General features: G+C 41.9%; 1 protein-coding gene across 1 annotated transcript; it reads left to right on the top strand.

Moving 5' to 3' along the window:
* PSMB1 (proteasome 20S subunit beta 1) lies at nt 1-5,298 on the top strand. The gene is made up of 6 exons (XM_088534822.1): nt 1-145; nt 774-881; nt 2,063-2,144; nt 2,602-2,731; nt 4,287-4,393; nt 5,016-5,298. Exons 1-6 carry the CDS (start codon nt 48-50, stop codon nt 5,199-5,201), a joined length of 711 nt encoding a protein of 236 aa, XP_088390948.1. The 5' UTR covers nt 1-47; the 3' UTR covers nt 5,202-5,298.
* The last annotated feature ends 6,746 nt before the right edge of the window (nt 5,299-12,044 follow it).

Raw genomic sequence — 12,044 nt, 5'->3', positions numbered from 1 at the left:
GTTCCGGTTCCGGTGCCGCCATCTTGCCGTGAGACAGCAGCGCCGCGATGCTGCTCTCCGCCGCGGGCTGCGCCGAGGCCGGGCCGGGCCGCGCGCTCGGGGCGCCCCTGCAGCGCCGCTTCTCGCCGTACACCTTCAACGGCGGGTGAGGAGCCCCCTGCCGCCCCGCCGCCCCGGCGGGCGCTTCTCCCTACGGGCTCCCGCTGGGGCCCGGCGCGGCTCCGGGGCCGCTGATGCCGCCGGGCTCCTCGGGCGCCTTCCCTGCCGCCCCCAGCAGGGCCTCCGCTTCACAGCGGTTTGGGAACCCCGCGGAGCGGCCCCGTCACTTGCTTTTAGGCCTGTAGCTGTGTTGGTGGCTGCTTGGTCATGACCTCTTTATGGGCAGGTGGTGTTTTACTGCACGTGCCCTGGGGTGGTGTCTGCTGTGGTCAGCTCGTCCTTCATTTATGTGTTTATTTCCACAACGCTTAACTGCTTCCTGAGGAATAGTCTAGCAGTAACTCTCATACAGCTAATTATTTGGGAACAGATAATATAGGGTAATGACAGGTGGATGTCTCAGTGGGGAGATTTGTGCATTAGCACCTGGCTGGACTTTCTCTGCTGGGAGAGCCATGGTCCTTTGGGAGAGTGAGGCCTTCCTCGTTGGAAGGAATCTGAAACTGCTAATCTGTTGTTGTTGCCCTTGTGCTATAGAGAAGGTTGGACATTACCAAGTTCTCCCTGTGTATTGACAAAGCATGAGCCACGGTCATGCAAACACTTCCTTTCAGGACCGTGTTGGCGATTGCGGGGGAAGACTTCTCTATTGTCGCCTCTGACACGCGGCTGAGCGAAGGCTACGCGATTCACAGCCGGGACAGTCCGAAATGCTACAAACTGTAAGTCGGGGTCTTGTAAGGCCTGAGGCCATTCAAAGGTCTTGGGTATTGAAAAGAACCAGTGCTTTTGTTAGGCAGACCCTTCAGAGGAAAAAAAAAAAAAAAAAAGGATACTGAGTAACAAACTTGATTTGTCATTAAGGGGAGTCTTTTGTGATACTGTAAATGTGACTGGTTTTCTTGTTGCATGCTCTTGAATCAAGCTGACGACAGAATTTTTCAGTACTGTGTCGGACTTCAGCTGTAATTCTAGCTAAGTGTCTCTTTTTGGCTGGATAATCCCAGGAAATGACATCTTATTCCATATAGTAAATAGTTCTGCTTCCTCAGGAGACCTGGTCTCGGTTCACAGATGTGCCCACACTTTCAGCACAGCAGTTGTACTCTCGTCCTCTAGTCAACCATCTGGCACTTCAAAGAGCAGTTTATTTTAGGAGAGGTAAAACTGTCAGTAGTTCCATTACTGGGCTTCTTATGTTCCTCCTGTCTAGGTAGCGTTGCCTTGGCTTAGCAATACGTATTATTTACTTACTTCCAAATGCAGCTGCCATTAGCTGTGTTAGTGAACTTCTTGGTGTTGGCACAGGTTCATATGAACTCATGTTTCTCCAGGATAACTCTGTATCTTTGGCACTGAGCTACTTCGGAAATTACTGTGGTGCAATCCGTGTGCTGCACATGATAGGTGGCTTTGGGTAATGCTAGCAACAGGCTGAGAGATTTCAGTTTACATTGTTCGTAAATGACTTAGTCTTTATCCTATAAATAATGTGTGAATATTTATTCAGTCACGTGAGCTCACTTGTGTTTTATTACAATTTAAAATTCAGGTGTTCGTTCATGTAGCTTTTCCCCAATCTACAAACACTTCATGAGAGTTGACGAATCTACCATGCAGCCAGATAACCTCTCTTGTCCTGAGATGGAAAAATCGCAGGAAATGTAACATTTACATTACCATTTAAAAATACTAGTGCAGTCTTCTGGGCGGATGGAGTAAAACCGGGTTTGGGTTGTCTTGCGCAGTGGGTTCCTCGCCTTAAAACGGTTCCCCTGACAAGACTGTTTCTGACAGTGCTAGAGAAACTGAAAAAAAAAAGATATTTTCATAATAATACCCTATGTTTAAAAGGTGTAGTTCATACTAAATCTAAATCGCATTAAAACTTTACATTTTACAGGACAGAACAAACAGTCATTGGATGCAGTGGTTTCCATGGTGACTGCCTTACTCTTACTAAAATTATCGAAGCAAGATTAAAGGTAGATAAGCATCTTAATGGATTTAGAAATTGGTAATAGCATCACATCTGAGGAGTCTAATAATATGTATTTAAAAACTGATACTGTTTTTCTCAAGTGTTTGTATCATAATTATAGCTATATTGCTAATGAAGGATCAAGCAGGGGAGGTTGCTGTGTTCCTACTGAATGTAACATCACAGATTTAACTTTAAAAATGGAATCGTTAGAGGGGATTAATGTTAACTGAATGTTAATTAGACAGCATCTAATATTTATCTGAAGTTTTACAAAGACTGGCTTGCAAGAAGACTTTGTTTAGACTAGTATATTTTCAGTAATCACTTAGGTTAGCATAATATAATAATGCTTAGCATTAATATATTTTGTGGTGAGATTATAGCAAATGATTACAGCATGATTCTGATTATTTTGAGCATAAAATTTAGTGTGTGATTTTCTTCTTGGGCATTTGCAGATGTACAAGCATTCCAATAACAAGACCATGACCACTAAAGCTATTGCAGCAATGCTGTCCACAATTCTGTATTCTCGGCGCTTCTTTCCTTACTACGTTTACAACATCATCGGTGGACTCGATGAAGAAGGTAAGGCTGGAAACACCGTGGAAGAAGCTTACATCTTGGATGTACTGATGGAGTAATGAAGTCTGCACTGCTGTTCTTAAAACTTGGCATTAGGCATTACTAGACTTGCACAGATCAAACACAGCATGCATCTAACTTGTCTAGTAGTTTTAACTTAATCTTTCATTTCTGAAGAGTCTGAAAGTAAAAACAAATATATATATATATATATATAGAGAGAGAGAGAGAGACAGAGAGTAGGTGTTTGATTGCAGGTGAAATCTGTTACTATAACTTACCTTTAATATTTTTATCCAGAGAAGAAAGCTTTGTGATTGTTTTGCAGGAATTACAAAATGTCTCTTTAAAGGACCTGCTAACAGTAAAATTGTATGTATTTTATTATTTTATTCAGGTTTTTCTTTGTGTGTTACAGGCTGTTAAATATGAAGGGCTGTCTAGAGGCAAGGCTCTATAGAGAGATTTTAAAATGTCAACCAATCTCTTGAAAATCATAGTTTCTACTTGGACATTTTAGTTCAATGTATTGCCGTTTCAGGGCTGTTGAGTGCTCAGCTGAATTGCTAAAAGCCTTTGTTCTGACTGTCAGTAGGAGCTCACAACTGGCCCCGTTTGGATAATTTTGACCATTTTCCACAGTTTGTTGTTAACATGTCCACACAATATAGAGCCTAGAAGGTGTTTAGCCTGCCCTGCCTAGTGTTGTATCTCGGATTATGGGGCTGCTGTAACATGTGATGAGACTCAAGAGTGCAGGCCTGCCTCCATGGTCTTGTTTTGAGTCCAGCAATATTGACCAGCTCTGACTTAATGCTACTTTCTGGATCTTGGCTAGCTTTCTTGGGCTGCTCAAGGACCTGTACTGTGCTGCCCAGTGTACTGGGCACTTTATTAAATCAGGGGCAGCTTTTCTAAACAAAAGGGATGAGCTTGCCGTGGTGCTGTGCATTAACTAGTACTTCCCCATGAAACCCTGATGCTGCAGGGTTACAGCACAGCCTGCATTTCTGCTTGCGTGGGCTACGACAGCTTGCACAACCTGGCCTTACTGCAGAGGGGCAAGTGTGTGAAAACTCAGGGTGTGATCTGTGGTGCTGCGAAGCAAGGAGGAGGTCCAAGAGCCTGTTCTCTGGAGGTAGCTCAGCATCAACTGCCTCTTCATTCGTACCTGCTACATAACCAGTAGAACTGTTTGTGCAGCACTGTGCTGCAACACATTGTGCTCCTGCTTTAGTTGTTCTGCGTCAGGAGGTTTTTTTTGTTTTCTATGGTGAGTACTATAAAAATGTCTTCTAGAGCATGGTTATAGCTTAAATGATGAAGGTAACTTGCATACTTGCATATAATGTCAGACCACAGCCACAGTGAACCTTCTATACAAAATATGTCTGAATGTGTTGAGGTATGATTTTGTAAAGGATTGTTGGGACCTCTGGAACTCCAGAGAGTACCTGCTTATGGAGGTGAATAGTTTATGTAATTTCTTACCAGTATTGAGAATCTTTCTGAGTTGTGACTATGTGTGTGTTTGTGTGTGTGTGTTTGTTTTTTAAAGGGAAAGGGGCAGTTTATAGCTTTGATCCAGTAGGCTCATACCAGAGAGATTCTTTCATCGCAGGCGGATCAGCAACTGCCATGCTGCAGCCCTTGCTTGATAACCAGGTATCTTTTTTACTTTTTTTAAAATGTTTTTTAATGATACTTCCAGGGCATATTATTGTACATTTTTGAGAGAAGGTTTAAATGTATTACGGATGGGATTATTAATCTATAAATTTACAAACTGGGTGGCTCTGGTTATCCCTCAGAAGGTAGAAAGTGTTGCCTTAAGATCTGTTTAGTGTGCTACAAATGCTGGATCAGCTGTTTAAAATAAAATTAATTATTTAAATTGTGAAATTTCTTTGCATGTGTGCAGTTTTGATACTGCTTGCTCTTTGAGTTTAAAAAGTGGGTGGGAAGCTTCTGAAGTAATAGATTAATTTTGATCTCAGTGTTGCAATGCCTCACATATGCTGACTATTAGCTGACTCTTGCTTTGCATTGGATAAGCTTCTAGTTACTTTTAGGGAGGATATCAGTATTAAAGTTCTGGTTATGTAGCTGTATGCCACTACAGCAGGAATATTTTTGGCAAATTTGGGGTTCTAAAACAGACCGTTTCATCTTTTTAGGTTGTCTAATTGTGTTCATCCAATGCAGAGACTAAAGCAACTTTCCAGCTAGCAAATTTCATGTTAGCTGGAACATGACCTCTTTAAAATAAGTTTTCATCTTTTTCTAGATTGGCTTCATGAATATGCAAAATGTGGAACATGTCCCTCTGACCCTGGAGAAGGCTTTGCAGCTTGTTAAAGATGTCTTTATTTCAGCTGCTGAGAGAGATGTGTACACTGGTGATGCACTTAAGATTTGCATTGTCACAAAAGAGGGAATTAAAGAGGAAAGTATCCAATTACGGAAAGACTAACTCGGTTCGCTTACAAACATGTAATCGGTGTTGTGTGACTACCTGTATTGTGAAGACATTTGTCTTATTAAATTTTTTCAAGAACTTTGACTACTGTCATGATGAATGTTTTCTGTCTTTGTCACAAATTATAGTGTGCCTTTAGAAACCAAGGTGAAGGTGATAATAAATAGAGTTAAAAATAGAGAGTTTGGTCATTTCATTTTAATCTGTTAATCTAATTTCCATGACTGTTTACTCCCCTGTTCACAGTATCTTGTGCTACAATTCGGGCAAGTGTAAATTTACAAAAATTAGTTTGACAAACTTTTGTGGTAATGCTTTGAAGTTGGCCTAGGTGTAGCAAGAAGAGCTTTTACTGTGTTCCTTTTGCTTTCTCTGCATGTTATAGCTTGTTTTTCCTATTCCCTCCTGCCTCTCTTTCACATGCTGTTGTTACATTGACCTCCCTGCCCTTACTTATAGAGGCATTTCTATGTGGTAATGCTGAAAATTTAAGGCATCACACTTTTTTTAGGCTACTGCTGGGAAATAACTTAATAAGGAGATTGCTTGGATGCCTGTTAATGTCTGCATGTCTTTTTTGACATATTACTGTTCCACTTTCTTGGGAAAGTGCATCGAGTGCAAATGTCTCGTGCTGTGTAGCGCCCATGGAAACTGGCCTGAGTACGAGGAGCTTCAGGAAAGCAGGGCTGCATGATCAAGGGCAAAATAAGCTTCTCTTGCCCAGGCCTCCTTCCAGTCTATAGCCATTTATAAAAGGACATAAAAAGCATCCCTGTGCTTGAGGAGTCATGCTTCTGGTTCCTAAGAGGAGTTCTGCTCATGTGTTAGACCCTGCAGTAATCCTTGCTGACTGCCTTGTGTGCAGCATTTCACATTGCTGTTTCTCCTAGCTCTGGCTGGTTTTCACCAGTGGTGGTAGTTCCAGGCAGTTTAAGTTACAGGTAACTTCTTGAGCCTCAGTAGTCACCCAGCTACTGCGTTTAAAACAAGTTTAGATGTGTTTAGGAAAGCCAGGGAGTGGGAATTTAAGCAGTTGCTTTATCTTACTGTTTATGAAAACATTTGACCACCGGGTGCCGCTGTTGGTCCACGTGAAGATCAGACCCCTCATCTATCGGTAAGGAAGGAGTATGCCAGTCTGAGTAACGCTGAGGCTGGAGCCACTGGATTGCACAAGTCAGGATTTCCAAGCACACTGGCATAATTTACAGGAATATTTAACGTTATTTGCACAAGCCACCTTAAACGGACAAGGTTAGTTGTATGCATGACTAGTAGTTACATGTTCTTTATTGAGCATACCAAACCAAACACAGTAATTCCAAGAACTGAAAGTTTGTGTTTGCCTAAAATACAAATGAGCTATACCCCCATAAACTCATATCCTGGTAATTCTGTAGAATTCAATTAAAGCACCTTCAGCTTGGCCATCTTTGCTAGCAAGTTTATTTTGAGGTGTTCAAATGCCTTCACAAGTAGGTCGTCAGGGCTTTGTGCAAAGTTGGTGAAGACTGGGGAGACCAAGTAGCGTTCAGGTCCGCAGGGAGACGCCAAGAACAGCGGATGGTAACAAGCTGCTGCGCTTACCTTTAGGGCAGGCCTGTTTATAATACGCACAATTTAAATATTGATGAAGGAAAGGCAGCAAAAAGGGTAACTACCTAATTTGTACATGAGTGGATTTAGTGTTAAAAGATGCCAACAGGGTGGGAGAGTTGCAGTGATTCAATTAAAAAATTTAGATGCTCTCACACTTGAAGTTTATATACAAAGTAAATATGTGCTCAGTGGATTTCTAAGAATGAGTTGTTTTAGGTTCAAGTGTCCAGAACTGTCTCTGTAAGTTGTTTCAGAGGAAGTAGAAGATAATTAGAGTGATTTTTAGGTCTCATTGGTGATCTCAAAAGACATACAACAGCAGCTGGTGGGAATACAAGTTTTTCAGCGTTATCCTGTTCCAGAAGGAGCACTTCTGCAGCCAAGAGGGCCGTTTTGCATCCTCTCCTGCTCTCCGTTTGCTTGCACAGTATGTCCTGCTGGAAGAAAACAAACAAACAAAAAACAGTGCAAATTGAAAGCTTTTTTTCACAGGTCCATTAAACTGAAAATACTGAATTTCTTTTACGGAAGCAGGTAAAAGAAGGTAGCACTGCATTCTCAGGGCGGGCAGGGTTGGAACCAGTGGCCAAGGAGGGTGTTTCCCAATATAGTTGTGGCTTCCCTAATTATATCTGTCCTGATTTCATCAGCACTCATGCTCAGAGTTGGAAGTTAAGGAGAGACTGAAGAAAGGTAAGTAGAAGAAATGTTTACAGGCTTCTCAGCTGAAGGTTGCTTGCTCATTAGTATTAAAACATTCAAAACTCACAGATGTCAGATGTTACTTAATCCATTTTTTTTAAATGATTGTCCTCAGCTAGGCTTACAAGATAAGAGTAACCTGACTTTCTGCAGTGCTGCTTAATTCTTAGCCTCTCATTACTGTACAAATGCGAGGCAGTATGCCTGCAATGTGTAGTATTTTATGAGCACTTTGAACAATATTGAGGGATACAGAAGTGTCCACGTTGCTGCATTATAGAGGAACAGCTAGGTAAAGCAAATATCAGATTACCACTTCTGCATGCTGGAAACAGAGATCTTGGTTTAACAGATCTATTGGGTTGGGGATTAGATATCTTTAACACAATTTTACGTAAGAGAAAGGAGGGAGAGGTAAAAGCTTATCTTGCCAAACTCCTTATATTAAGCAAGTCACAAATATGTGCGCTTTGACCATGAGCTGTACTGGAGAATTTCCTTGCTCTTGGAGCGAGCAGTTCTGGCCACTTGGTCAAGTACTTGCAGGTTACAGGGTCTCTCTAGAGCAAGTGCCTGTTGCACTAACAGCTCTCGGCTTCCCGGGGAGCGATGCTAGAGGCCACCATAAGATGGCAATAGTTAGTTGCTCTCACGAGCTTCAGCATAATTACACACTATGGGGGTAAAAATAGTCATACATACTTTACCAGTTTCCCACTATAACGTGCTTTGCTGAGCTGTTTATTGAGGAGATGGGAGGCTTTATTTTGAGCTCGGCCAAATGGCAGCATGCTGCCGCTTAAATAAGGGCCTGTGCAAGGTCAGAATCGGCCGTAGGGGCTATGTTTGTAATAAAATAGACCTGGCTTTATTTTGGACACATTTTCAGCAATAAGTTTATGTGACAAATATGTTTGGTTTACGGGGCAGGGGCGAAGGTTGTTGTTATGGGAAGTGACAGTGCTTGGCAGTGCTTGTACGCTGCGTATGTGCTTCTGAAAATCAAATTCATGACTCAGTTATCCTTTTAAGTAGGTATCAAAAGGAGTTTGATTTTGCACTAACTAAGGAAGATTTTCTTAAGGCTGAATCATAAAATGTTGGTTTTATAACCCCAGTATCAACCTCTTTCATTTCAATATGACATATTTTCTTTATACATTGAGATAAGTCCGTAACACTCCATATGCCTCTGTGGGGTGGGAGACAGGGTTGGATTGCTTCTGTTTTCTTGCACTTTCCTAGGGAAAAGTAGCTATACAGGAATTAAAACACTATTTGAGGTAGAGCAGTTTGAAGTGATCCCCCTGCAACTCACTCCTTTATGTGATTTATTTAGAGTATGAAATTGTAATTCCCACATCAACAAAAGTGGCCTTTTTTTTTCCCCTCCCATATTGGAAACCAAGAGAAAGGCATTGCAAGTGATTTTGAGATTCAAGGTTGTACAAAGCTGAAGCTTGGGAAGAAGTGGCAGGAGCAAAAAGGGCATGTTTAGAGAAGCATTCACAAGAATCTGAGGAAAATAAAATAGTACTGATTCTCCCAGGGTAGCAGGAAATAATTTTAGAAGCAGAAGGTAATTGCTCTCTAGTTCAGAATTCCTAATGCTGAGTCAGAAACCGACTTCAGAGTAAGAGGGTTTTGGAAGTGACAACTTTCAGATTCCTCTTCCTTTTCCTTTCAGTGATTGCTTTTGTCTAGTGCAAATGCCCTTTGCTTTTAGGCCATCTGGGGCAGTTGTAAACCAGGCAGTATGGCACACGGGGCCTGAGTTAACGAAGATTTGTATCCGCTACTGCCTTCTCAAGCCAAATTCCTCCCAAGCAGAAGTTTTGTCTGTGTGAGGGCAGCAGGGTGAGACTGCTCTATATTCTTTCAACTGTTATATGTAGTTAGCTTAATTGTATGAACCATTTTATGTGCACTTCCTTTTCTAAGCAACTTCAACAAAGTATTCATAATTACAAAAACATGGCTTACCAGAAAAACAAACAAAAAATTCTCAGTATCTTTCCTGTTAGACTGTTCTTGGCCCTTTTCCTAACAGTTGCTGGCAAAGTTCAACTTCGCTGTTGCTTTCAGAGGATCAAGCTGGGGGTAGGGATGGACTCTGTCAAGCTGCTCAACATCACTGTAGCCTACAATAATTATATTCCTTGGCACAAGACAAAGGAGCACCAACAAGAGAATTGGATGGTACCAAAAGTAAGTTGAACCACTGCCTAACACTTTATATCAAAGAGCTATAAAAGAAAGGTTAAAACCACGATTTGTGTTTCCCTGTTGGCTAAGGAAGAAAAACAAAAGGTGCAAGATGGCAAGTTTCACTGCAGTGTTGAAGAAGCTTCACTGACAGGGTAAAGAGCTTTTGGCTTTCCCAAGCTGTGACTCCCCCTGAAATGTAGATTTTTCCACTACTGAGCTTCCTCCAGCCACACAAGTGTTTTGTGCTTCTATAAGAAGTCATCAACGTGCTGATTACCTGCGTACCTACCAGCAGGGCTGCAGGTACCCGGCATCTATGGTATCTGGCCCACTGCGGTGGCTTAGCCTAACAGCATTTACAGTTCCTTGAGTATGATGTTCTGCTTAACCTGCCTCTGTTAAGAAAAAAAGAAAGCAACAACAACAGCACAGCCTCAGTCACTCATCAGTCAGGTGTGGTAGATGATCAATCTGTTTATCCTTCCTGGTCACAGAGATCTTGTATTTCAGGCTTGGGAAGTCTCACTTGGCTGCTACTTACCTTGTTGCCCCCAAGCTCCCCGGAGCAAAACTGGGGTTACCCAGGAGCAAGGGATGCTGCGGTGCTTTGGGGCAGCTTGGCAGCGTGTCCCTGCTAGGAGCCCCCACTCAGTGTCCCATTTCTGTTTGCAGCTTTCTTGCACAGCTTTTGCAAAAAAACACCTCATGGCCAGGGATGTCAGAAAGTTAAAAGGTCTGATGTTGGGGGGAAAAAAAAGAGGGAGAGACCTTCCCTGAGGTTTTATATAAGCCACCATTTTAGCAAAAGCTGCATACCAGTGTCACTGCCCTATGTTTGATCTGAACTTCTCTTGACATGTACCCTTGAATGCAGAATGGCTAACACAATCTCCATTAAGTCTCATGGCAAACAGACGTTTTGGTGCGGCTGGTATTTGTTTGCTAGTTGCAGACAAGTCAATCTCATTAGAACTACATTTACAACTTTTGCCAAGAGTTTTGAAACTGGTTGACATTCTCAACAGCTGCCTGAGCTGAAATGACATTCCATTCCCCGCCTCCATCTTATTAGCACAGGGGATGGCTTGATTAATGGGAATTAGATGGGATTTTTAGAAATGCAAGATAATTTGTCTTTGCAAGAGTTCTGCGTTGTGTTTTCATTCTTTGATTTAAAATAAACCACAAAGTCTGTTTTTTTATGGTCCTTAACAAAAGTCATGAGATGCACTCACTCTGAGCTAACTCACAAAATTTGAAGTAAAAACATTTTAAAGAGTGGTGCAAAGTGTTTTCAGCTGCTATTTAGTGCAGCTTTTACATTAAGCTGCTCTTTAAAGAGTGTAACCAAACAAGAAGATTTCAATGGCGACATTAGATTTTTCTCATACACCTCCAACTTCAGGAGCACTGTGGAAAGATACAGACAGGAAAACCTTGCTCTCCACAAGGTAATCAGTGCATTTGAAGAGATGCTGAACAGGATTCACATGAGCCCAGTGTGAAACATGACTCAAGCTACATAACATGTTAGACTGGTGCACAGAATAGTTTATCTGCATCCCCCTTAGCTCTCAGGAGACGTCATCTGGGCAGCCAGTGTGTCCTGACCTTCAGCCCTGTTTCAGCCCAAGCACTTACTTGGGTCACAGCTGAAGTCATCTCCACAGGCACGTGAGGACCTGTTTTTTTCCCCCTGCTCATTTCTCCAGACCCTTAGTACAGGAACTACGGGGCTTACAGCTTTGAACAGCTATGCTGTGGACTCAGAGTGGTTCATTATATCTAAGCTATCAAATATATTTCATTTGGCTATACAGCTTTTGCAGTCATGGCCATACCAATTACTGAACTTAGCTAAGCACCAAAAAGCCAGGATGCAATTATTTGAGCAGTTCAGACACAATGACTGAAAAAGCATCTATATACAGGCATTCACATGCTCAACCAGTAAAAACTCCAGCACAAACACTGAAGGGAGGTTTTTAGCAATTCAGTTTAAGCTCTGCTTCACTGAAAATAAGAAATTGGATTTCTGATAAGAGAATGTGCTTGCAGTGCTCTAACAAGCATTTTGTTCTGCACGGGTAGAGATTTGTTTTTTAATTGACTCTTTCTCTCCAAAGTAAAAATCCCAAAATTTAGTTTCTATTAGACTACACAAATCTGTCCTTTTCTTACAGCATTTTCTTCTTACTCATGCTAACAAAACAAACAAAAAGTTCAGACGAGGAGATTCAGAGAGGTCTGCGCTGGCTTGTTCTCAGGTGTCCAGTGTGAAGTCCTAGAAGGAGTCCTGACTCTGAAAAAAGGGATTAAAAGTCA

This window comes from Tinamus guttatus, unplaced genomic scaffold (assembly GCF_059628265.1).
Source record: "Tinamus guttatus ecotype Peru unplaced genomic scaffold, ASM5962826v1 Tinamus_guttatus_pri_ptg000601l, whole genome shotgun sequence".
Classification (NCBI taxonomy): Eukaryota; Metazoa; Chordata; class Aves; order Tinamiformes; family Tinamidae; genus Tinamus; species Tinamus guttatus.
Note: the sequence above shows the minus strand (reverse complement) of the source record. Positions and strands in the feature narration are given on the sequence as shown.